Source organism: Oryctolagus cuniculus, chromosome 3 (assembly GCF_051225735.1).
Source record: "Oryctolagus cuniculus isolate XC-2025 breed Fujian yellow rabbit chromosome 3, ASM5122573v1, whole genome shotgun sequence".
In the NCBI taxonomy this organism is placed as follows: Eukaryota; Metazoa; Chordata; class Mammalia; order Lagomorpha; family Leporidae; genus Oryctolagus; species Oryctolagus cuniculus.
In genome coordinates, this window is record NC_142869.1 from 166,974,226 (window position 1) to 167,000,833 (window position 26,608).

General features: G+C 49.3%; 1 protein-coding gene across 20 annotated transcripts in view; it reads left to right on the forward strand.

Moving 5' to 3' along the window:
- Positions 1 to 907: 907 nt before the first annotated feature.
- LOC149127591 (uncharacterized) overlaps positions 908 to 26,608 on the forward strand; it is a 196,538-nt gene continuing 170,837 nt past the window's right edge. For 10 of the 20 annotated variants that reach the window (XR_016231048.1, XR_016231051.1, XR_016231056.1 and 7 more), the window contains exon 1: positions 935 to 1,073. Coding sequence is in view for 2 of the 20 variants with exons in the window: in XM_089328619.1 (XP_089184745.1) it covers positions 908 to 1,073 (166 nt within the window). In the remaining 18 variants the exon portion in view is untranslated. Of the gene's footprint in view, positions 1,074 to 26,608 lie in introns of all 20 variants that reach the window. The other 10 variants (XR_016231049.1, XR_016231059.1, XR_016231057.1 and 7 more) reach the window with 3 other exon arrangements.

Here is a 26,608-nt window from a genome sequence, read left to right on the forward strand (position 1 = left end):
TCTCATGTTGCCATCACTTCTAGCATTTAACTGAAGCAACGCTTGGAGGGCATATTCAGGTCCAGAGAGATCTCAGCTTTGGGTAGCTTCCGCTAGTAGTGACTCACACCTGAAATCCCCAATCTTTACCCCAAAGTGGTTTTGGCCCGTGGGGACTTCATCCTGCAAAGCTAAGCTCCATGGTGCCATGCTCGGGTCCCAGTTCATGCTTTTCCATGTTACAAGGAAAGCTGCCTGGGTTGGCCGCATGATGAAGAAACTTCGCAAGAAAGCCGAGACTGGGTGGGAATCCACTGTCCTCTCTCTCCGCCTCATCAGTTTACCTACCCACCAGCCATGACGCATCACCACTGTGTCCCTTCCATGTCCTAGCAGGTCCCCCAGGTTTCACCATCCCAGCTCATGCCTGGTTCACCCCTCTCCCCCCTTTCTGGCCTTGCCTCCCAACTGAGTCCCTTTTCGGCCAGGGCGCCTGGCTCGGACTTCCCAAGTCCTCTGCGCCCCCTTTCCCAGCTCCTCGGCCTCTGCACCTCTCTGTCTCTCTCTCTCTGACCTCCTGTCATCTCCTCCCCAGGCTGGCCCTCGCCTTCCGGGGGCCTCAGCTTACCTCTCTTTACCTGAAACGTCCTGCCCCTTTACTGGGGCGTACTCCACCCCTCCTCTCTCGTCCCATCCCTTCTGCCGCCCAGCCCGTCTTCCAGGCACGGCCCGGCCTGCTCGGCTGCAGCCTTATTTTGCAGGCGTGACCCTGGGCTGGGGAGGGAATGTGTGGTGCAGCGTGGGGCCAGGCTCCCCCCCTGGGCTGGGGCCCCTGCCTCGCGCCCTCCGCCCCGCCCGAGGCCCGGGTGCGGCGCTTCCTGGGCGGACGGCGGGGACTTTGCTGCCGCAGCTCCGGTTCTGCTGTGTCATGCAACGAGGCGGCGGCGGCGGCGGCGGCCGGAGCTGGAGGGAGGAGGGGGAGGAACCTGATCCTCGCGTAGCGAAGGGCTGGAGGCAAACAGCGGGCTCCCCCAGAGCCGCCCCGGAGCAGGGAGGGCTCGGCCACCCCAGCCCCCGCCCCTCGCGGGCACAGGGTAAGTGGGGCGGGCAGGTGGTCGTCTCGGGAAGGGAGCGCGCAGGGGGCTTAGGTGGGGCGGCGGGGAGCAGCGGGAGCCACCAAAAGGGCGCCAGGCCATCCTGCGGGTGGCCAAGGCAGACGCAGCAGTCGTTAGAAATAAAGCCCCGGCGCGGAGCCGCGCTCCCCCGAGGGCGGAGTCGTGCGTGCGGAGCTCGGGACGCAGCTGGAGGCAATGATTCTGGGGGTCTAGGGACGCGCGCCCCATCAGCCCCGGCGGTTTTGGGCGCCGCTGAGGAGCATACGCCAACGTACACCATATTCCTTGCAGCCTTGCCTTCTGGGTTGTCTCGTTTGAAACGAGGCACGGGGATGGGAAACCTGCCCAACCTCACTTTAGCCACGAAAATAAAGCTCTTGGCTTGGGGCCCTGGACAGGCAGCCTTTGCTGCAATTAAACAATCAATAGGAAAAGGAGCTTCGTTGCCCTCGCCACCCTCTTCCCCTGCGCTCCTTGGGGGTGGGGTGGGGGGAACTCGTTGGGCTCCAAGGAAGAACACGCGCGTCCTTCCCTCGCACCCGACCCCCATCAGCCTTCGCTCCACACACACTGCGTGCGCCCCCGAGGCTCACCCCGGCCCCCCTGGGGCCTGCGGGCCCGAGGGCCTTGGCAGGGCTGACGCCTAGACCGCCCCCGACTCTGAACGCTGTCATCTTCTTGCCCCCTGGGGCTTTCAGAAGCAGACGGAGCAGTGCAACTTAGGGACGGGCTGGCCGCCGGGGACCTGACTTCTTGCACCCCGGTGCAGTTCTGCGCACCTTAGGATCACTACTGCTTCCCGTGTCGCTCCTGGAAATTTCAACGCACTTTCTGAAGCATCCTTTCTTTAATGTCAGTCGTACGTTTGGAAGTCAGGGGTTGACGGGATTAACTGAGAAGCTAATGACTGTCTCACAAGCACATGCTGTTGCTAGGGAACTCGCGTTCACCTGCTCTCTGTATTCACCAGCGCGCCGTGGGGAGACCACAGTGCTCAGGGTGTTATTAAAATGAATGGCATTTGGTTGAAGGCATTCTTGCCTCGGCTGCAGCATCCCGGATTATCATCTATGGCCTCACACCCACGGATCTTGTTTTCCTCATTTGATTTCTGGGTTTGCGTCACTGCTAGGGACACTCAGGCTAGACCAGTCAGGTTCACTTCCCGTTTCTCAGAACTGGTTTGTATTTGGTCTCGGAGCACTCCCTGGTAAAATATTATCAAGCTGATTCTCTTGGAAAAAAATCTCTGCTTTTTGTTGAAAGCAAAGTATCTCAATTAAATCCCAATTCCCATGGAAAACATCATCCTTTGAAGAATAAATTCGACCGCCAGTAGCCATTTGAAAAATCCATTCTTGAAATGAAAAACCCAGAAAAATCCATCTTCTATATTTCTCTTACCCAGAATTTTCATTCCTCAGCACTGAGACTAGCAGAAACTCCAGAGAGTAGATTGAAGTATGATATTTCTAAAATGCGGCACAAAAAAATGCACATTGAAACTGGGGAAATCATTTTGACTAAATAAGGCACAAAATTGAATGGAATCCAGGCCCAGGAAGGACAAATAAGCCTGGGTGAGCGCTGTGGCTCTCCAAGAACACCGTGTGATTATGAGGCCAGGCTACAAATAGGAAGCCCCATCACTTTGTGTACTAATTGTTACCAATTCCTCTCTGTCCTGGACAGGACAACCTTGTCTTTTTTGTTTGTTTGTTTGTTTGTTTCCCCAGTTCCTTCCTCTTTGTAACAAAGACATCATAAAGATAAGCGCTAGGTAAACAGGTGAGTTCTGATGCAGATAATTTATTCAGATGGGATATAAAGCCCTTGGAAAAGGGTAGATATAATGTTGAGGTAAGATCAGCCAGGAAACTGGCTCCCACTGATGTAGACTGGATGACCTTGGACAAGCCCTTGGAGGTCTCCTTCATGGAAGCTTAAATGAAAGTGCTGAACTAACTACAGGATGGGTAAGGTTCCCTACATGGACAAAATGCTGTGGTTAGGTTGAACTCAGTATGTAGAACTTCATCTTTAGCAGGAGGTCTCAATGTCAGATATCAGCACTGAACTTTTGGTACCTTTCCAGAGAGCCTTTTGCTCATGGGAAACGATTTGCTGTTGGTACATCCATTTTTATTGTCAGGTGCCAAGCAAATCTACCCTGGTCCTGATGTAGAGACTCTGTCCTTGCTGTGGTGGTGTCTTAGAAGCAAGGTGATACAAAATACAGAAGGCTATAGGAGCACAGGGAAAGGTCTTTCTGTTGCTGTACTTGTAGTTAATGCAAAGCTCGTAGACAAGCAAAGAGGCAGAGGATGGAGGAAAGGTTATACCAGAAATAATCAACTGAATCCTCATGGCACTAACAGTCTGTTACCCTTATTTAGTGATAGGCAAACATAGATAGTTTGCTTAGTGATTGGAATTTTTCAGATTCAAGATATGAAGAAGTAGCGTGAAGAAATGTGAGATTTGTGCTGGAGAGAAAAGACCTGACTTTGAAACTCGACTCTGCCACTTTATCCATTATTGAGAGCCTGCGGTGTGTCAGGTACTGTGCTAGACACTGAAAATATAAAGCGAAAGAAGACACAGCCCCTTGCTCTGCAGGTCTTCTAGGATCATGGGGAGACAGGTGCATACTGTGAGCCACACAACCGGGAGATGGGAGATGGTGTCGGCAGGGGAGTTCAGGATGGGTCCCTTACCCTGAGTGGTTCTAGTCGGGTCCCTATAACGCAGAGCTCATCTTAACGTAAGTTCTGAGGGGTAGAGAGAAATAAACCAGACAAGAGGGCAAGTGAAAGGGAAGGTATCCCAGGTCCAAAAAAAAAAGAAAAAGAAAAAGAAAAAAAAAATCACTGTGTGTAAAGACCTTGGTAAAAAGGTGTCCCCCGGGAGCTGAAGTAGTGCGCTCCCAACACCTGCGCTGTGCGGATCCACGGCAGAAGTCCTGCAGGCGATATCCACACAGCTCAGCAGGGCCTTTGCCGAGAAAGGTCCGGTGTGTCTCCCAGGATGCCTGGACTTCTCCTAAGCCCAGTGGAAAGTCACTGATGAATTTCAAGGAGCATAGTGAAGTAAGCAAATGTGCATTTTGAGGAAGATCACTCCAGGGCCAGCATTGTGGTGCAGCGGATCAAGTCGCTGCGTGTGATAGTGGTATCCCATGTCGGAGTACTTGCTCCAGTCCGGATGCTCTGCTTGTGATCCAGCCTCTTGTTGGTGTGCCTGGGAAGGCAGCAGATGGTAATCCAAGTGCTTGGGCCCCTGCCCGCCACGGTGGACTTCCAGGTTCTTGGTTTTCACCTAGCCCAAACCTGCCTGTGATCATTTGGGGAGTGAACCAGTGGATGGAAGCACGTGCTCTCTCTCTGTGTCTCTCTCTCTTTCAAATAAATTAATCTTAAAAAAAAAAAAAAAACAGAAAAGAAAAGAAAAGACATGGCAAGGATATGGTACAGTTAAGCCACTGCTTGGGATGCCCACATCCCATATCAGAATGCCTGGTTCAAGTCCCAAACACTCCACTTGCCATCCGATTTCCTGGTAATGTGTCCAGGGTGCACCAGGTGATGATTCAAGTACTTGGATTCCTGCCACCCAGTGGGACACCCAGATGGAGTTCCTGGCCCAGCCCTGGCTCTTGCAGGAATCTGAGGGGTGAACCAACAGATGGAATATCTATCCTACCTATCTATCTATCTATCTATCTATCTATACATACATACATACATATATATATGTATATATCACCTAGCCTCTCCCCTTCTCCCTCCCTCCCTGTCTCTCTACCTTTTAGATAAGTTAATAACAAAAAGTTTTTTAAAGAGAAGAGGACCTCCTATGGGACCCTGTGAAGATGCCAACATGTACAAGGAGAGGGCAGATGTCCACAGAGGTGGGAGGAACAGGAGAGTGAGTGCCGCAGCCCGGGAGGAGGGGCGGCGTGTGAAATGCTAGAGAGCGACCCGTGTAGAGGAGAGCTGGCCAGTGCGTGGAGTTAGCCTCAGCGAGGTCAGTGGTCTGTCTGGAAGAGGCCGGTGGCGGTAAAATGAGGACAGTAACCAGACTGCACTGGGTGGAGCCGTGGAGGAAGCAGATAGAGGAAGCGGTCTCCGCTAATCAGTTCATACCCTCTCCATGTGGGCTTCCCTGTAATGGAGTTAGCGTCTGATGATTCTTTATTATTAGAATAAAAACACTGACTAAATTGTGACCTTAAAAAAAAAAAAAAAGCAACCCAGATAGCTACTAGAACCTGGAGATGAGAGTATTTGAGGAGAAACCAAAGTTCTCCTGTAGGGGAGTAGTTTCAATAAGGAAAACACCGACGATGCCAGACATTTGGGCAAAAGGTGTAATAAACACTGCAATGAAGGCAACACAGAAGGATCTTTAAAATATGTAAAACTGCTCAGCCCTTTTCATTATAAAAGGCATGCTCATTGCAACTGCAATGAATCTGTTATATATATGTGTGTGCGTGTGCGTGTGTGTGTGTGTATCAGGTTGACAAAAACCAGGAAGTCCCCTACTTTGGCCAGCCAGACAGGGAGGGAGGCAGGTACTTTCTCGGGCAGAGGGAGGAGAAGTTGGTGCAGTTCTGAGGAGGGCAACCGGGCAGTATTTAGCCAGTCGGTAAGTGTCCAGAGCCTTTGATCTATCAGCTCTACTTCAGTGTGTTGGTCCCAGAGATATACTCACACATATATCGAAGAATGGCTCTTGTAGTACCATCACTGACACATTATTTATAGCAGTTAAAGACTAAAAACAGCCATCTACACAGAAGTGGTTAAATAAGTGATGGTAGAGCTACACAAGTGAAAGGTAGCTATTAAAATATGTGAGGTGAGATAAGGCAGACTGATGTGAAAAGATCTTCGTGTGTATTAATAAGCAAAAAAAAAAATTTAAGATGAAGAACAACATGTGTATCTTACTAAGCTTGAACTTCTGTTTAAATTAATTATTCTGTTTGGAAGGCAGAAAGACAGACTCCAGATGCCTTCAACAGCCGGAGCTGGGCCAGGCCAAAGCAGAAAAATTGCATCTAAGTCTTGCAGGAACCCAAGTACCTGGGCCATCACCACTGCTTCCCATTGTGCGTATTGGCAGGAAGCTGGAATCAGGAGCAGAGCCTGCCCTTGAAGCCCGGTGTTTGGATGTGGGCTGTGAGCATCCCAAGTGACAAGTTAACCTCCAGTCCCAATGCCTACCTTCTATTTCTTTTTTGAGGGACAATGTGCACTTTTTGGTCTGCGGGAAGGACAAGCACAGGTGTGAAGAGACTGGGGGAAGGGTATTTCAGTGGCTTGTGTGGGAGAGGGGGCTGCCCAGGTTAAAGGTAATGGCATGGGACAGAACTGTCCAAGTCAGCAGTTGTCTTAAATTATGTGATTGATTGGCCGGCGCCGCGGCTCAACAGGCTAATCCTCTGCCTTGCGGCGCTGGCACACCAGGTTCTAGTCCCGGTCGGGGCACCGGATTCTGTCCCGGTTGCCCCTCTTCCAGGCCAGCTCTCTGCTGTGGCCCGGGAGTGCAGTGGAGGATGGCCCAGGTGCTTGGGCCCTGCACCCCATGGGAGACCAGGAGAAGCACCTGGCTCCTGCCTTCAGATCAGCGCGGTGCTCCGGCAGCAGCGCGCTGGCCGCGGCGGCCATTGGAGGGTGAACCAATGGCAAAAAGGAAGACCTATCTCTCTATATCTCTGTCTCTCTCACTGTCCATTCTGCCTGTCAAAAAAAAAAAAAAAAAAAAAAAAAGAATGTGATTGATTGGGAAGAGGGGGTTGTGGCGAAGGAGGTGCCATCGTGGTTGATGGAAGCGTTCTTCCATGACTGGCTTCGTGAGCAGAGGCGTCAGTTACCAAGGTGGAGAATCCTGGGACGGTTGTAGAATTGCAGGGGAGACCAGAAGTTCCGTCTGAGAGGAGACCTGCACTGCAGGTTGTAGCTGAAGCTCCCAAGAGCCGCTGGGTCCGGATTTGTGAATCAGGAAGAAGAGTGCCTGGGGAGGGCAGACAGACTCAACAGGAGGGGCCGGTGCTGTGGGGTTGGGCCGCTGTCTGCGGTGCCAGCATCCCACATGGGCACCGGCTGCTCCACTTGCAATCCAGCTCCCTGCTAATGAGCCTGGGAAGGCAGCAGAGGCTGGTCCAAGTGCTGGGGCCCCTGCACCCATGTGGGAGACTCAGATGAAGCTCCTGGCTCTTGGCTTTGGCCTGGCCCAGCCTTGGCTGTGGTGGCCATTTGGGGAGTGAACCAGTGGATGGAAAAATCTCTCTCTCTCTCTCTGTAAATATGACTTTCAAATAAATAAATCTTTCAATCTTTAAAAAAGAATATCAACAGGAAAGTGAGCCCAGGACTAAACTCTGATCATTTAAAGACTGGATAGAAAAGAAAGGACGTGCAGACCAGAAACCAGAGGAGTGAAACCAGGAGAGTGTGGGGGCCAGACACCAAGAGAAGAACGTGTTGTGGAGGATCAGCCTCTTGGGCACTTTTAAGAGTCGAGGAAGATCCCTGCCCACCTCTTCTCAGACATCCCAAGCTCCTGGAGAGTTGGGATTACTTTGTTTATTTTTATATCCCCTGGGGCTTGCCCAGTGCCTCACACATAATGAATGATGGATAAACTTTTGTTGAATTGGGAAGAGACACAAAGGCATAGGCTAGAATGTATGTTTAGGTCTCAAAAAATAAACAAACAAAACAGATTCCCTTGAAGTTTACCGCAAAGCAACTTGATTTTCTGAAACTTGAGGTTCTGCCCCTCTGTTTTGCTCTCCAACTGACACATTGATGGCCATCTCCCGGTGCCAGGCTGTTGCAATATTCAGTGCCTTCTGGAAGCATTTGGTAAGTCACAGTCACCCGTGTGTCCTCCATCCAAGGCACTTTGATTTTTATTTAGTTCCTGGGTGATGACAAGAAGAGCAGTTTTCTTCTTCTGGTTTATCTGACTCCAGCCCACCAGCCCAGTCAGCTGATGGAGCCCGGGGGCGGTGGGGTCTGTTTGGGGCACTACAGCTGTGTAAGGCACTGGAAGCCCTCGGAAGCGTGCCCAACACCAGCTTCCCATCCCAGAGCAGAAGGACGCTGCATAGGAACAGGCCGCCAACCTTTCAGAAAAGCCATCGGCTTCTTAGTCCCTTGTTTGTGTAAGGGTGCGGCTGAGGCAGCACCAGCTTCCCTGAGGCTCTGTAGAGGAAAAGTTTGACTTTTTTCTTAGTACATGGAGACATGGAGATCTTATACAGAAATAAAGCATGCCCTGGATTTAGACGTTGGAGAAATTAAAATAGTAGCCACTGCTTAAACAATGTTAAATATGTTCTGACATCCTAGATTATTTAGTTAGACCAGAGATCAGCAAACTTTTTATTTTTTTGGTAAGAATTGCCTTATTTCATTTGAAAGACAGAGTGTGTGTGTGTGTGTGAGAGAGAGAGATCTTCTATCTGCTGCTTCACTCCCCAGTTGGCCACAGGAGCCTGGAACTACATCCGGGTCTCCCTTCTGGGTGCAGGGACCCAAGCACTGGGAACATCTTCAGCTGCTTTCCCACATGCATGAGCAGGGACTGGATTGGAAGTGGAGCAGCCAGGACTCGAACCAGCGCCTTGATATGGGATGCTGGTGTTACAGGCATCAGATTAACCTGCTGTGCTATACTGCCGGCCCCAGCAAACGTTTTGTACCAAGAGCAGATAGGGAATATTTGAGACTTTACCAACCACACGGCCTGTCCCACCTGCTCGGTTCTGCCATTGGAGTGCGGAAGCTGCCGGAGAGGACTCACAAATGCACGAGTGTGGCCGAGTCCCAGGACAACTTAACTGCAGACCCTGGGACTCGGGTTTCACATGATTTTCACGACACGAAACATCACCCTTCTTTTGATTTTTTTTCCCAACCATCAAAAAACTCGAGAACTATTTTTAGCTCCCAAGCTGTACAAAAACAGGGCGTGGGCTGACTTTGGCCTGTGGGGCAGGAGCCTGGCAACCTCAAATTTGGACAAGCTTAAAGATCATGTCATGAGAGAGATTTGCAGATTTCGACTTCTGCAGAAGATCATCTGTTTTCATATGCGTATTCCTTTATCTTTATTTTAACTCCTCAAGTTTACATTTGACTCTGCAGAATAAAGTATCTCCCCTCAATTCAGTATTTATTGAACATTGCTCCTCCTGTCCTGGCAATGTACGTGCACAAATGTAGTATTTTTGTAGAGAAATCCAAATCATTATTGCCACTTGACTTTATAAACACCCAAATCAAGAGAAAACACAGTAGTTCTAACCACATTTTTAAACTGCATTAATTCAAGTATGAATGAGCTACATCTTACATAGTACAATCCTAGGTAATATGGAATTACACATAAAGGAGGCTGGAGAGTTGCTAAGTAGGCAGGTAGGTAGAGGAAAAATCTAGTGTCTGAGAAGTTCAATTAGAATTGATTGAGTGCATCACAGTATAAATGCATAAATGTAGTCACTTAGAACAACTGATTCAAAGGAAACTAAGCTTTTTTAAAAGGTTTATTTTATTTATTTGAAAGGCAGAGTTACAGAGAGAGAGAGAGAGAGAGAGAGAGAAATCGTTCATCCATAGGTTCACTCCCCAGGGCTGGACCAGGCCAAAGCCAGGAGCCAGGAGCCAAGAACTTCATCCAGATCTCCCCTGTGGGTTCAGGGACCCAAGGACTTGGGCCACCTTCTGCTGCTTTCCCAGTCACATTAGCAGGGAGCTGGATTGGAAGTAGAGCAGCCAGGACTTGAACTGGTACCTATATGGGATGGGTGGTTTAACCAGCTATGCCACAGTGCCAGCCCCCCAAGAAAACTAAGTTTCAATCTGAGCCTTTTTGTGTCCCAGCTGTGTGGCCTTGGGCTGGTTACATCAACCACATAAGCTTCAATCTCCTCTTAAAAAAAAAAAAAAGAAAAGAAAAGAAAAAAGGCAAACATCTGATTTTTATTTGTTTGAAAGAGTGACAGAGAGAGGTACCTTTCATTCATGGTTTACTTGCCAAGTGCCTGCAACAGCAAGAACTAGGCCAGGCCCAAGCCAGGAGCCAGGAACTCCATCTGGGTCTTCCACGTGGGTGGCAGGGGCCCACCCTATCCCTATGTTAAAAGGAAGAAATTGAGGGCCAGGTGCCTGGCATAGGAGGTTCAGTCATTGCTTGGAGTGTCTGCATCCCATATCAGAGTTCCAATTTGAGTGCCAGCTCTTCTGCTTTCTATCCAGCTTCCTGCTAATGCCTGGGAGGTAGCAGGTGATGGCTCCAGTCCTTGGGTCCAGGCCACCCATGTGGGAGACCCAGATGGAGTTCTGTGCTCCTGACTTTGGCCTGACCCAATTGTAGGCATTTGGGGAGTGATCAATCAAATGCAAGATCTCTCTCTGTCACTGCCTTTCAAATAAACAAATCTGGAAATAAATACATAGGGACAGTAATACCTGGGAAAAACAGGATAGTGTATATAAATCAGTGAATCCAGTACCTGGGATATGGTGAGCAATCAGTGAATGGCGGCTGTCATTGGGTTATGGTACTATGAAGGGATGTCACTTTTGCAAAAGAAGCCCACGGCCAAAGGCAAAGCGGAGTACTCTTGTAAGCCAAGAACTCAGACACGTGAAAACCCATAAGCCTGAGGATTGATGCTTGCTAGAGAACATTTGGGTGACAGCAAAGGCAGAGGTGACATTGCCACACGCACTAAAGCACCTGGCACGTTGTCTTGCTTTGTTGTCACAAGCAACCAGCTCCTTGGTTTTCCACGGAGCTCCCCCAGCGGCCGGAGCTCCCTGGCCTCCCTAACACTGAGATGTTTGTGGGGTCTGACTGGCATTAGCCCCACCATCCTGCTCCCCTCTGTCAGATGAGCTCAGAGCCTCAGAGGCCTCTCAGTCCTCTCTGCTGTGCCCTCCACCCGTTGGCTCCCCAGTGCTGTGTTTCCATCTTGACCGCCACACCGGCTGTCTGTCCTCATTCTGCCTGTCCACTGGTTCCCCTAGATGTGAGGCTCGGTCCACTTCACTGTGACTACGATGCTGCATTGAGCTCAACTTCGACCAGTCCTCTTCCCCAGAGGCCTGTGTTTGGCAGCCCACACCCCTGCTCTTTAAACCATGGCACACAGGTGCCTTGCTCTCCAGGGACAGCTCGCTGCTGAAGTGAGGCAGGACTGGGTCTCAGTAGCTTCCTGAACTTGACCTTGGTGTGAGAACCCAGGGCTCACCCAGCCCGGCTGCCCTGGTGCAGGCTGGCCCATGCGTTCCCAGCCCATCCCCTGGGGGGTACCCCCACCCCGGTTTTGGCTCATACCCTCTCCCCGCCGGCTGTGTGTTGTCAGCCAGGCACCAGCATGCCTTGTGATGCTGTGATGGCAACATCAATAATGCTTTCCCATACAAATGACAAAATTATTGGCACAGGGGCATGATATAGGGGTAACAGAGAGCTTCAATTTATCTGGCCGCTGACAATCTAAAAGTGAGCATCAAAGAGCATTGGCACGACTTAAATTTAAACTAATTGCTTATTGAAAAGATACTAGTCTATGGTTAATTCTAACCTACTGAGAAAAATGTGTTGGCAAAGTAGAAATGGCAAACAACTTAAAACATGTGACTGTGGCACTCTTGACGTTGTCGTAACTAGAGAAGGCAATTTGCACTTGCTAACCCGACACAGAGAAGATGGGCAAGTCAGGAGAAAATGTGAACGTGAGACCTCCTGGCCAGGAACTAGAAATAAAGCTCAAGAGAAGTTAGGTAGTCCTCCGCCTTGTGGTGCCGGCACACCGGGTTCTAGTCCCGGTCAGGGCGCCGGATTCTGTCCCGGTTGCCCCTCTTCCAGGCCAGCTCTCTGCTATGGCCCGGGAGTGCAGTGGAGGATGGCCCAAGTGCTTGGGCCCTGCACCCCATGGGAGACCAGGATAAGTACCTGTCTCCTGCCATTGGATCAGCGCGGTGCGCCAGCCATGGCGCGCCGGCCGCGGCCGCCATTGGAGGGTGAACCAACGGCAAAAGGAAGACCTTTCTCTCTGTCTCTCTCTCTCACTGTCCACTCTGCCTGTCAAAAAATAAAAAAAAAATAAAAAAATAAAAAAAGAGAGAGAAGTTAGGTGATGTGAAATGTGGATTCTTATCAGACCAGGGATTCCAACAGAGAAAGGGGAAGCATCTAAAAAAAGACCAGTGTGGGGCTGGCATTGTGGCACAGCAGATTAAGCTGGCACCAGCATCCCATATGAACGTTGGTTCAAGTCCTCGCTGCTCCGCTTCTGATCCAGCTCCTGCTAATGTGCCTGGGAAAGCAGCCGAGGATGGCCCAAGTGCTTGAGCCCCTGCCACCCATGCGGGAGACCTGGAAGAAGCTCTGGGCTTCAGCCTGGCCCTGCCCCAGTTGTTATGCCACTTGGGGAGTGAACCAACAAATGGAAGATTTCTCTCTCTGTGTGTGTATGTGTGTGTGCGTCCCTCTTTGTCACTCTGCCTTTTAAGCAAATGAATCTTAAAAAAATTTTGAATTAAAAAACAGTGTTGGCTCAAGCAGTGTTCTTATAAGCTAGCATTGTGAAAGGCATGAACAAGGGCAAACCGTGTTGGTCCAAGACCTGCAGTGGCCACGCTGAAACCTTGGATAGTACCAAGTCCTGCGTGTGCTATGTTTTTTCCCTATACGTACATACTTACGATGAAAATTTAACTTATAAGTCACGCACAGCAAGAACTTAGCAACAGTAACTAATAATACCATAGAATAATTAGAACAGCACACAGTAAAAAAGTTATTTAAAACTCAAGACATGTTTCCTTTTCTTAATTTTTTTTTTAATCTGAAAGGCAGAGAGACAGAGAGACAGAGAGACAGCAAGAGAGAGAGAGAGAGAGAGAGAGAGAGAGAGAGAGACAGGGATTTTCCACCCACTGGTTCACTTCCCAAATACCTGCAACAGGGCTAGGCCAGGCTGAAGGTGGGAGCCAGGGAGTCTGCCAGAGTCCCCCATGTGGGTGGCAGGGGCTCAGGTCCCATGTGGGTGGCAGGGGCTCAGGTCCCATGTGGGTGGCAGGGGCTCAGGTCCCATGTGGGTGGCAGGGGCTCAAGTTCCGGACCCATGACCTGCTGCCTCCCACGATGCCCAATAGCAGGAAGAAGGATCTGAATAGAGCCAGCTGGATCTCACGCACTCTGGTGAGTGATTTGGGCATCCCAAACAGCACCTCAACCCCCTGCACCACAGCCCCAGCCCCAGCCCCAGCCCCAGCCCCAGTCCCAAAGAAGGAATTGGTTCACTCAGCTCGGTCACTGTCAATTGCCCTTGGCAGAGGAGGGGTCCACTTTCTGTCCTCGACGCGGCACTGCTGCTGGTGACCACCAAAACTTAGTAAAAGCCAGGAAGGAGTTTGGCGCCACATTCAGAAGGGTGTTGCTACTGAGGAAATGGAGGGGGTTGGAGGAGCACCGCTGATGGGAGACTAGCGAGTTTTAAAGGCAGGCCTGAGACAAGAAAGGTCGGACCCCAAGAAGGGGTAAAGAGAGGCCATTGCCAGCGCACAGAAGCCAAGTCACCGGACGTGTGCGAGACAGAGCGGGCGGATGGACATAGAGATGTGTGCTGAGAAGATTAGGCGTGGCTGAGAAGCCAGAAGCGACAAGGGCCCTGCTCCGAAGATGCTCCAGTGTCTTGTCTGAGATGGGCTCAGAGCGAGAATGGCTTGTGTTTGGAGGGAGGTTCTGAACTGTGCCTGGTAGCTATTATGTGTGTCTCACTCTGTCCTGTCTCAGAATAAATCAAGTGATGGACTCAGAACCCTGGGGCTCCAGGCTCCAATTTATTTGGCTTTGCTAAGCCCGATGGAAGGCTCTGTTGAGAAGATATTTCGATCCAGACGTAAGTCTAGGATCCCAAATCAGGAAAAGATGTTCAAAAGTGGTATAAGCAAGACACTGGGTTAATAAGAAAACATTTTTAAAGATAGTTATTTATTTATTTGAAAGTCAGAGTTACACAGAGAGAGGAGAGGCAGAGAGAGAGAGAGAGAGAGAAAGAGAGAGAGAGAGAGAGAGAGAGAGAGGAGGTCTTCCATCCGATGGTTCACTCCCCAATTGGCCACAACAGCCGGAGCTGCATTGATCCGAAGTCAGGAACCAGGAGCTTCTTCTGGGTCTCCCATAAGGGTGCAGGGGCCCAAGGACTTGGGCCATCTTCTACTGCTTTCCCTGGCCATAACAGAGAGCTGAATCAGAAGAGGAGCAGCCAGGACTCAAACCAGTGCCCTTATGGGATGCCAGCGCTTCAAACCAGGGCGTTAACCCGCTGCAGCACAGTGCCGGCCCCAAAAGAAAACTTTTTTTTTTTTTTTTTAAAAAAGGGCAAGGAATGGTCCAGTTAAGTAACCAGGGAACAAAGTAGCCAGGAGCCAGAGTCTTCTTCAGAATGAATTCAAGGGGTGGGACTGGCATTGTGGTGCACAATATTAAGCTGCTGCCTACAATGCCAGCATCCCATATAAGCTCCAGTTCAAGTCCCAGCTGCTCCACTTCCTAACCAGTTCCCTGCTGATGTGCCTGGGAAAACAGTAGAAGATAGCCCAACTACTTGGGTCTTTCCCACCCACATAGGAGACCTGGATTGAGTTCCAGCTTTGGCTTCAGCCTGGCCCAGCCCCAGCTGTCACAGCCATTTGGGGAATGAACCAGCAGATGGAAGATCTCTCTCCTTCTCTCTCTTTAATTCTGCCTTCCAAAAAAAATAAATAGATCTTTTTTTTTAAAAAAAAAGTGAATTCAGGGAGAATTAGAGCTGTGTTCTATTTCTACTAGGTCTCTGGTATAGTCTTAAAGAAAGGGTTAGCGAGTCCATAGATCAGTTGGCTATGAAGGAAATTGTTCCAGCCACAGCTCAGACTTTTAGAAGCTGTGATATGCCATGTGACCTGGTTGCAACTTGAACATAAAGGAAAGAGGCTGGAGCTGGTGCTGTGACGTAGCAGGTGAGGCTGCTGCCTGCAGTGCAGGCATCCCATATCGGTACGAGTTCAAGTCCCAGCTGCTCCTCTTCTGATCCAGCTCTCTGCTATGGCCCAGGAAAGCAGTAGAAGATGGCCCAAGTGCTTGCGTCTCTGCACCCATGTGGGAGACCTGGAGGAAGTTCCTGGCTCCTGGCTTTGGATCAGCTTAGTTCAGGCCATTGTGGCCATTTGGGGAGTGAACCAGTGGATGGAAGACCTCTCTCTATCTCTCTGCCTCTGCCTCTCTGTAGCTCTGCCTTTCAAATTAAAAAAAGGGGGGGGGCATGTAGTCTCATGATTTTAATTCTTGTAGCTACCATGTTAAATTATTATTTCCATGTATTTGAAAGGTAGAGCCAGAGAGAGGAGAGAGACATACAAAGACGGGGAGAGTGGGAGAGGTCTTCCATCTACTGATTCATTCCTCCAAATGCCTGCAACAGCTGGGGCTGGGCCAGGCCTAACACAGGAGCTCAACCCAGGTCTCCCACGTGTGGGGCAGGAGCCCAGGCAATTGAGCCATCGCCTGCTACCTCCCAGGATGCATTAGCAGGGAGCTGGATTGGAAACAGAGCAGCTGGAGCTCAACCCAGGCCCTCTGATGCAGGGTGCGGGGGTCTCAAGTGGCAGCCTAACCTGCTGTACCCCAATACCTGCCCCTCACTTCCTATTAAATCCACAGTGTGGGCACTTGAAGACAGAGTTCTTATCTCTATTGTACCCACACACTTTCCAGCTCTCCCAGCCACTCCGTCTCCTGGAGTAGCTACGGGATTCTGGGAAAGTTGACTCCCTTCTCATCTCCAGGGGCAGCTGTCATTGCTTTGGCCCCAGTGACCCACTAGGGTATGGTCACAGGTCCTAAATCCGTCCCACCAAGAACTTTGCTGGGGAAGCCTGGCCACAGATGCCTGCCTTCTGGAAGAGAATGCAAAGTGTGCGAACCTGGGAGTTTGGGGCCACCAGCCTGATCCGAGAGAGGAGATTCGGTTGAGAATGGAGCTGTCTCCAGCGACCAAAGCAGAGACGTGAAGGGCAAACTGTGAGGTCCTATCTGCTTGGTGGGAGCCACCTGACGACCAGCCCTGGCCTGAGCCTTTGAACTTTTCATTCCTGGGGCCAGTAAGTTCTGTTTGCTGTAGAAGCCAGCTTAAGTTAGTTTCTATATCTTGAAACCAGAGCTTCTCTCCAGGTCAAAAAACCAAAACAAACATGACCAGGAAGGAATGGGTTAAAGGGTGAAATCTGGAAAGTGCACCCACTTAAGAGAAGTGATGTATATTGGAAAGATGAGAGTGACCTTAGCATTTCTTGATCTCACTGTAATAAAGGTCTTTGTGAGCAAAAGAGTAAATGTAAATGGTATAGGAAAGAAACCAATGATACTTTTGATTACTTATAACTGTTTAAAAAAGATTTATTTATTTTACTTAAAAGGCAAAGTAACAGAGAGAGAGAGAAAGAGAGAGAGGGAGAAATTTCCCATCCACTGGTTCACTTCCCAAATGACTGTAACAGCTGGGGCTGGGAGCTGCATCCTGGTTTCCCATGGGGGTACGTGGGCTGTCATCTGCTGCCTTCCCAGGTGCATTGGCAGGACTGCTGCATTGGAAGTGGACCACCTGTGTCTTGAGCCAGCACTCCTCATAAGCGGCAACTTAACCCACTGCATCACAACGCCAACCCCCCTACAACTTTTTAACTTTTATAGCTAAAAACCTACTTCTGAAAACAGAATTAAAAGATAAATGAGAGGGCCGGCGCCGCGGCTCAGTAGGCTAATCCTCCGCCTTGAGGCGCCGGCACACCGGGTTCTAGTCCCGGTCGGGGTGCCGGATTCTGTCCCGGTTGCCCCTCTTCCAGGCCAGCTCTCTGCTGTGGCCTGGGAGTGCAGTGGAGGATGGCCCAGGTGCTTGGGCCCTGCACCCCATGGGAGACCAGGGAAAGCACCTGGCTCCTGGCTCTTGCCATCGGATCAGCGCGGTGCGCCGGGCCGCAGCGCGCCAGCCACGGCGGCCATTGGAGGGTGAACCAACGGCAAAGGAAGACCTTTCTCTCTGTCTCTCTCTCTCTCTCACTGTCCACTCTGCCTGTCAAAAAATAAAAAAATAAAATAAAATGAGAGATTCTAGAACGTCATATATATATATATATATGAGATGACAACGTTTAATGTCCTTAATATATAAACAGCTCTTGCACACTTATAAGACAAAGATAATATCTCAAACAAGAATGGGTAAAGAATATGAAAAGTCAGAAAGAAAACAAAAAAAGGAATTCAACTGGTCAATGACAATGAAAGTCCAGTTTCACTAATAATTAAATTAAAGTAAATGCAAATACAAGTAGACGTCAGATGCCTTTATGCCTCGCAAGGTGTTAAGAACTTTGAGATGATACCTTGCATGGATACAGCTGCAGGGGAATAAGCACACTCATACACTATCAGGAGTGGAAATTGGCACAAGGATTCTAAAGAGCAGGTTGACATTGTGCGTTACAAAACCTTAACATATGCAAACCATTCACTATAATTTCATGTTAAGATTTTATCCAATAAAATAATGATAGATCCAAGGTTGAATGTAAAAATTATTTTGTGCAGCTTTCTTTTTAAAAAGACATTTATTTAGTTTTTTTTTTTTTATTATTTGAAAGGCAGAGTGGCTGAGAGGAGGGAGAGAGAAAGAATGAGAGAGATAGAGAGAGAGAGATCTTCCATTCACTGGTTCACTCCCCATATGGTCCCAATGGTCAGGGTTGGACCGGGTGAAAACCAGAAGCCCAGAACTCCATCTGGGTCTTTGACATGAGTGGCAGGAACCCAAGTAGTTTGGCCATCACCCGCTGCCTTCCCAGGCACGTTAGTAGCAAGCTGGATTGGGAGTGGAGCACTTAGCACCCCGATGCGGGAGGCAGGCATCCCAGGCAGCAACTTAACCCCTTGCACCACAAGGCCTTCCCCAGCGCAACATTCTTTTTTTTTTTTTTAAATCTGGCTTTACTTTTTTTTTTTTTTTTGATAGGCAGAGTGGATAGTGAGAGAGAGACAGAGAGAAAGGTCCTCCTTTTGCCGTTGGTTCACCCTCCAATGGCTGCCACAGCTGGCGCACTGCGGCTGGCGCACTGCGGCCGGCGCACCGCGCTGATCCGAAGGCAGGAGCCAGGTGCTTCTCCTGGTCTCCCATGGGGTACAGGGCCCAAGGACTTGGACCATCCTCCACTGCACTCCCGGACCACAGCAGAGAGCTGGCCTGGAAGAGGGGCAACCGGGAAAGAATCCGGCGCCCCGACCGGGACTAGAACCCGGTGTGCCAGCGCCGCTAGGTGGAGGATTAGCCTAGTGAGCTACGGCGCCGGCTTGCAACATTCTTTAGAATATTGTATGCCTGTAATCAAAAAGAATTGCAGTGTTTTCCTATGATGAGATCTATGCAACCGTAAAAAGCAGGTTATGGAAGTTGTCACAACATCACAAAACGTTGGTCATTTATTTTTTAGTGTATTTTCTCAGAAAAAAAGGGCAGAGGCGGGCATTGTGGCTCAGCAGGTTAAGCTGCTGCTTTCTATGCCTCATCCCATAGTGGGACGCCTGCTCAAGTCCCGGCTACTCCAAGCTTTCCATCCAGCCCCCTGCTAATGTGCCTGGGAGGCAGCAGATGATGACCCAAGTCCTTGGGCCCTGCCACCCACGTGGGAGACCTGGATGGAGCTCCTGGCTCCTGGCTTCTGCCTGGCCCAGCTCCTGGCATCTAGGAAGTGAACCAGTGGTGGAAGACCTCTCGTTCGCTCTCTCTTTCCCCCTTTCTCTGTTTGCATTCCAAATGACTAAATAATTCGAGTCTTAAAAAAAAAAAAAAAAAAAGACTGCACTCTACATAGAACAAATTAGTCATAATATCTTGGTGGTGGAATTACAATGGATTTTATTTTCTCCTTTATGATTTCCATATATTCCAAATCTACCTCCGTAGACATGCATGTTCTTACCAGAATAAAAAAGAAATTCAAAATAAAATGAGAGCCCAAGATGAATGATAAGGGTGAATTTAAATGAGATTTAAACTTAAATTTGGATGAGATTCGAGTTTAAGTGAGAGTCCACTCTTCTGATCCATACGAACTACATCTAGCGACACAAAAGGAACTTCCAGGTAAGATCAGACTGCAGGAGAGCAATCCCAGAGGATGGGTGAATTCCTGCACACCTGGGGTTAGGCAACCATGCCAATTTTTGCAAGGGACAGCTGGTGGATTCCAGAACCTGAAGTCAGAAAAGCTCAGTCTGCTTAAGAAAGTTGGTGTCAACAACAATCAGCAGAGACTCGCTTTGGCTAAATACTTCCAACTGTGCTCACGTCCTTAGCCCCCCACTCCCCACTCTAAGTCGGGTGGGCCGCCTTCCAGACCTCTGTGCGAGGTATCGCTGCTCTTCTCCTTACACAGAACTCAAGCCGGAGGCCACGGGTGCCAGGTGATTCGCCCCAGATCCCAAGGCTAGTTTAGTTTTTTTTTTTTCTTAAAGATTTATTTATGTATTTGAAAGGCAGAGCTACAGAGAGGCAGAGAGAGAGAGAGAGAGAGAGAGAGAGAGAGAGAGGTCTCTCTCCATTGGTTCACTCCCCAAATGGCCGCAACGGCTCGAGCTGAGCCGATCCGGAGCCAGGAGCTTCTTCCAGGTCTCCCACACGGGTGCAGGCGCCATCTCCTACTGCCTTCCCAGGCCACAGCAGAGAGCTGACTTGGAAATGGAGCAACTGGGACTTGAACCGGCGCCCATATGGGATGCCAGCACTGCAGGTGGCAGGTTTGCCCGCTATGCCACAGTACCAACCCCGCTAGTTTAGTTTTATTGTCGATAAAGTTCCTAGGTCAGAAGATTAAAGGCATATTTGTCATATGGTGGGATCTTGGTGGACCCTGTTATGGGACATGGGACAATGTGATGCAGTAGGATTAGGAGATGAAATGATTATACGTAGAAGTGTGAATTGATTGGGGGATAGTTTGCCTGGAGATATCCCAGTGGTAACAATTACGCCACGTACTGTTTCCTACGCGCAAGCTTCTGTGTAGAGGTACGTGCCGCCCCTCTCTCCATCTCAGAGAATGAAGCTGAAGAAACAGGCATAGTTATCATCCACGTTTCACAGTTGTGTGAGTCAAGGCTCCAGTGGGTTATGAGCTTGCTTCTGAGTAGATGGCTAGCAGGCAGGAGAGGCGGGATTCAGTCACAAAGAATCTGGTTTCAGAACCATAAGCTTAACTAATATACTAATGCGTCTTCTTTCCGTCCTTGGCTCCTGTCGTGTGCAACTTATTTTTTCTTTCTACTAAAAGAAAGATGTGTTAATCTGGAGTAATGACTCAAAAGGAGTCCTTTTGCTCTGGATAGAATGCTGAGAGACTGAAAGAAAGGAAGGCAAGAAAACAGACACTGCTCTCCCTTCAGCCTAGGGGTCACTTTGCAATGTAGAGAGGATTATCCCAATTTTCACTGATAAGTGAGTTGAGAGCCAAAGATCATGGGGGTGTTCAGGATTACTGGGCTACGTAACAAAACCAGAACTGAAATTTAGATTTGTTGGACTCCTAAGACTTTGCTCTTTTTTACTTTAGCTAACAAAAACCAAATGTAAGAATATGGTATTTAGTGGGGAAAAATGCAAAATGCTGCAATTAGCGTTAAAAAAGTCAACTGTCAACTGCATAAATACAGGATTTGGGAGACCCAACTTAGCATTTCAAGTGCAAAAGACCTCAGACTTTGGGTTGCTTATGAAGGACCCTGAGTTGAGAGCAGTGTGGCTGTTGGAATATTCATCCCATCTCAGGTGGCAGAGGAAGCATGTCGTAGGAAAGGGAGGGAATGCATCTATTGGTTTGTACACTGCTTATACCTGCTGGGGCACTGGGGGAGAATTGCAATTCCTTCTGAGTGTCACATTGTGAAAGGGACTTTGACAGCCTAGGCTGTGGATAGCCAGGGGAGAGCAGCCAGCTGGAAAGAAAACCCAAGCATGTACACACACACATGCTTGCAAGAGTGGATTATTTCCTGGCAGCAGAAAACCCCAGAAGTGGTGGGAACCTACCTTCAGTTAGCTGAAGGGCTGCTACATGCAAGACATCCTTTCCCTGTGTGAGGCTCCTGAGAACAGAGCGCTGAGGTGGGCAGGAGGCAGATTTGGGCCAATGAGTGAAAAACTAAAACACGGCTGCCGCTTGCACATCTCTGGCACCAGCATGCCAAGCCTGATGCTTTCTTTATACATAGCAAGCCTTCAGCAAGTGAGTGTTGAACGGAATTGTCTGTTACTGTGCAGACAGCTGTGCAGTGGTTGTCTTGTGGGGTTGTAAGCTCACTAGGGAGATCTTAGCAGAAGCTCCGTGGCCACCTGTTGTCCATAAGGCTCTCATCCTGTAAAAGCTGCCCTTCACCTTGTCCACTTCTACCGTCTTCTCAGCCTTCAACAGGTGTGCTTTACCCAGCCTGTTGCATGGTGGCTCCCAGCCCCTAGAAACTGAGCTGAACACATCCTCAGACCGCCCTCATCCTATCCCGGGGGAAACGTGACTGTTGGCTCCTCCTGTCACCTGCAGACCCTGTCCTCGTCCCAGGCTCCTCCCTGGCTCCTCTCACAGCTGCCTGCCTGCATTCTGCAGGGCTGTGTGCCTGGCACTCTTCTCACTGTGTGCCCTCCCCAGGATACCCTGTCCATCGTGAGGGCTCAGCTACCACTGACCGGAGATATCAGAACCTCTACGTTTAACCCCCAACCTCTCCTTTGACTGGCTGCCCTGCCAGCTCCCTGGCTAGGATATCCCACAGTCACTGCAAGCTGAGTAGGCTGCTGATCGCCCCTCCATTCCTGCGCTCCCTGCCACATTTGCCTAGGTAACATTCTTGCACTTCAACCTCGACCAGTCTCCCCTACTCCCAAACCTCTACCTAATCAATAACTGTGTCCTCATTGCTACTGGTAAATCTCCCCCTGGATTTGTCACTGCTTTGCATCCCCTGCTGCTATGGTGATTCAGACCTTAAGCCTTCTTGAGACTACTAAGTAGTCTTCTAATGGGCTTTCCTGGCTCCAGTTGCCCCTTACCTTAGCTCAGCCTTCATCCTGCCACTAGTTTTTATTTTTAAAATATGAATGACCACATTTCTCTCCTGATAATTGTTTATTGTCTCCAGTAGAAAGCCCAAACTCCTTAGCCATAAATCACAGTTCTTCATGATATAGCTACAATGTGCTCATTGGTCATGTCTAGTGGCAAACCAGATTTTTCTCTGAACACAGTTCTTCTTTTCACACCTCTGTGCCTTTTCTCATGCTATTCCCTTTACAATAAAAGCACTCTTCTCCTCTTGGCCAGCTCATCTCCTCCTTGGTGCCCAACTAAAATTTTAGCGCCTCTTGGAAAAGAATCCCTCTTCCACATCAGACCCAAGCCAGGAGTTTAGGGAGTGTGTCAGAGGAGTGGTATTTACAGGAATGGACTGAATGGGCGATTGTAGAGGGAACTTCCAACATTCAGAGATCAGGAAGGAGCCACTGAGAGAGACTGAGAAGGAGCAGACAATGGAGCGGGAGGAAAACCAGTGGGGTGTGCTGGAAGCCAAGCGCAGGAGAGGCACTGGTGGTCCTCAGTGCCAGGAGGCTGCCGGGAAGACAAGATGCAGACTGAGTGCGGACCTCTGCGTGTGGCATCACAGGAGTCAGTGATGGTCACAGGAGGGTTGTCAGTGGTGTGATGGGGACAAAGGCTGATTGGATTGGCACTAAGAGATGGACGGGAATGAGGAAGTAGACGCACATTGCCTGGGTGAAGATGGATAAAGAAGTGATGTTTTAGAGAGGATTCCTTGATTGCTCTGGAACCGAAATAGATAAACAGTGATGTTGAGCTCCTGGAACTAAGCAACAAGAATGTGCAAAGCTTTTGTTAAGTTCCAAGGGAGAGGATTGCATTGTGGCACAATGGGTTAAGCTACCACCTGCAATGCCGGCATCCTGCATTTGCACTCGTTTGAGTCCCGGCTGCTCCAGTTCAGATCCAGCTCTCTGCTTATGGCCTGGGAAAGCAGTGGAAGATGGCCCAAGTGCTTGGGCCCCTGTACTCAAGTGGGAGACCTAGAAGAAGCTCTGGGCTCCTGGCTTATGCCTGGCACAGCCCTAGCGATATGGCCATTTGGGGAAACAAATGGATGGAAGATCTCTCTCTCTCTCTCTCTCTCTCTCATTCTGTGTGTGTCTCTGTGTGTGTGCGTAATTCTGCCTTTCAAACAAATACAATAAGTCTAAAACAAATTGCCAAGGGAATCATGGCATGATGGATGAACAGTGTGGTTAGTCCAGAGAGGGGCTTGGCCTAAGCCCTGTTGTCCTTGGGTCTCATTACTTCCATGCACAGCTCAGTTAGGACTTATCAGAGAGTGCCGTGACCAAGAGCTGACCCTGCAGGGACTTGGGTGCAGAATGTCCCAGACTATCTCCAAAAACCTCTTGATGGTATGCGGGGTTGCTGATGAGAAGCCCATGAGGCTGGCCCTCATTTTTGGGGGGGCTGAGTGGCACCAATCTGAACAGTTGGGAAGAGGTAAATGGGAAAAATCTGGTCCATCCTGCATGCATGTCTGAAATTATGCATTTCGAAATATTTCTGTATTAAACTTTTTAGATTGAGATGACGATGGAGACGGGCTGAGTGGGCCCCTGGATTTGATGGCTCCATAGGTTTTTCTTTCCTCTTATCTCTGAGTCCAACAGTAAGGAACAATGGAATACAGGCCTTGGGTTGACCTTTGCTTCTCAAATAAAAAAATATTTGAGTTTCTTCATTATTAAAGAAGTTTTAGTTTTTACTTGAGAAGCAGAGAGACAGACAGACACACACAGAGAGAGAGAGAGAGAGAGAGAGAGAGAGAGTTCCATTCTGCTGGTTTACTCCCCAGATGCCTGCAGCAGCTGGGGCTGGGGCTGGGGCTGGGGCTGAAGCCAGTATCTGGAAACACAGCCAAGGTCTCCCACATGGGTAAGAGGGACCCAATTACTTGAGTTATCACCACTGTCACTGCATTAGCAGGAAGCTGGAGTCAGGAACTGGAGCCAGGTTGGAGCCCGGGTTGCCCAGTGTGGGATGCAGGTATGTCTCAACCTCTAGGCTAAATGCCCAGTCCCAGACCTTGACTTTGTGCCGTTCCCTATGTGATAGTCCTCAGATAGGCCACGTTTCAGAGAGCACTTCGGTACAGATCCCATACAGAATGTGTTTTGCTGACAGAGGGTGGTACATTTCCCTTTATAGAGTCATTTATGGGGATACGCAGGGCCTGGGCTGTGAAATGGAGCCACCATGGAGTAACTGAAGAACCTCCCAGCCCATTGTGTTTCCTGCAGTATTCCAAATGCAGCAGTACTCTTCTTTGCTTGTGCCTTTGCCAGTGCTGGCCCCGTGCGAGGGTCACCATGCCCTCCTCTTTCGGGTGTGAGCGGCTCTGGGAAGCTTTTCACCTCCACTCAGATGGAGCCACATCCCACCTCTGGGCTTTGCAAACTGTTTTTGTGTCTTGGTGTTCTCCACCAACACTTGCCGGAATGAGTGGCAAGTGTTTGCTCTCTGCTGCGCTCCTTGAGCTGCGAGTTTCTTGAAGTCTTAGATTTTGTCTTAGAACAATTTGTGTCCATAGTGCTAGTACACCTGGGGCACACACTCAGTGTTTGTTGAACGGGTGCATGAAGGCTTGACTGTGAATGAATGAATACATAAAAAGATCAGAGGAATGCTATCCACCCTGTTTTAGCCAATAGGAGAATCAATGACTTTCCATATGTATATGCAAAAGTTGTGGATATAAATATAAACCGGATCCAAACCCAGCTGAGATGACAAGGTCATTGCAACTAGAGAGAAGAGGGGTCTACCCCAGTGACTGGCTCCTGTGTGGGGCACAAGGTTATTAGAATTGTGCAGATGAAAAGCAGAGTTGCGTAGCAGGAATGGATAGGTTTCAAGCTAGATTTGTGAGACAGAGTTGATCTGTGGCACACATGAACATTTTTGTCTTTGCTACTTCTTTTATGCAAGGTATTTTTCATTTGAAAAGGTAAGGGCAAAGCACCTCATAGTGAATATGTTTATATAAAGCATGGTTTCGTTGTTTAAAAAAAAGTAAAATAAATCAGCTATGACACGTGTAGAATGGAAGTTACATTGAACCAGTCATTTCATTCCCACAGCCCTCAGTTCCTTTCATGCATACTTTGTAAAATGATAATAGCCCTTACTAGTATTTACATTGTAAAAGTGTTGCTACTGTAAATTAGATCGTCTAAATGGGTTCTGATGTCTTGTTTGATAGACAAGCATGATACACAAATGAGGTGTTATTATTTAGTTTTCCTTTGCAGCCCCGTTAAATGAGAATTAAATGGGAACTCTGCTTTGAGCAATATCTAGCAAGGAAATGATTACTGACTTGAGTCAAATGAAAACCAAAAAATCTTCAACTGAAAACTCAGTGTGTACAGCTTAGCCTGTCTGTGCATAAGGCAAAAATATCGTGTATAGTTCTACCTGAACTTTACTATGTTCTTTATCGCCTCCCTGTGCCCAGTCACACACTGGCAGCACTGAAGACCTTAGTGTGCCCTTCAGAAACCCAGGTACCTGGGATGAATACAACTTAGGGAAGACGCTTCCATTATTGAGCCATGCTGCCAGTTTGCTTGTTGATTCGGAGCTGGGTGGCGTCAACTCTTTCTGTGCGCTCCTGGTTCCTAGCATGGGGATAGCTGTTACTGTCACCTGTCCAGGTTGATTCCCACCTGTGCCTATGGCACCCATGAGCAGCTCCAGAGCTTTCCTGCTTCTTGGAATGCAGGATTCTGCTGGCAGGAGAGGGGAGCTGGGGAAATAAGGTTTTGGAAATTGTTGTTGGAAACTGCATTGCGTATCATGAAGGCTTGAGAATTGGAACGATGCCCTGAGGACCGCGGGTCACAGAGAGCTGGCTGCTGCTGCGGTTCCCATCTGTGTGGCATGATTGTGTCCGGCCCCTGTGGGTGCTCAGTAAGCTCCGCCCACTTGCGGTGCTTTGCTCCCTCCTCTTGCACTGCAGGAGCAGTGTCCAGACCTTGTCCAGACCCCTCGCAGTGCCCATCCATTATGTCTTGGCGCTCCTTCACTTCCTAGCACCGACCTTCGGCATTGCTTGTGGTGGTGGTCATCTGTTTCCCACCTGACCCATTTATTTTGGTTTCTGGATTTTGCTGTCACAGAGGCCCCCTGCTTGGATAGCTGCCTGGCCAGCTGTGGGGCCAGCTGCCTGCTCCAGGCTCCAAGGTGAACAAATTCCTCTCCTCTCCCTCTGATGGCTCCCGGTACGTGCGCCATGACCACAGACGAGTGATACTGACAGCGTGATAACTGTGTCTGACCATGTTTGTCCCTCTG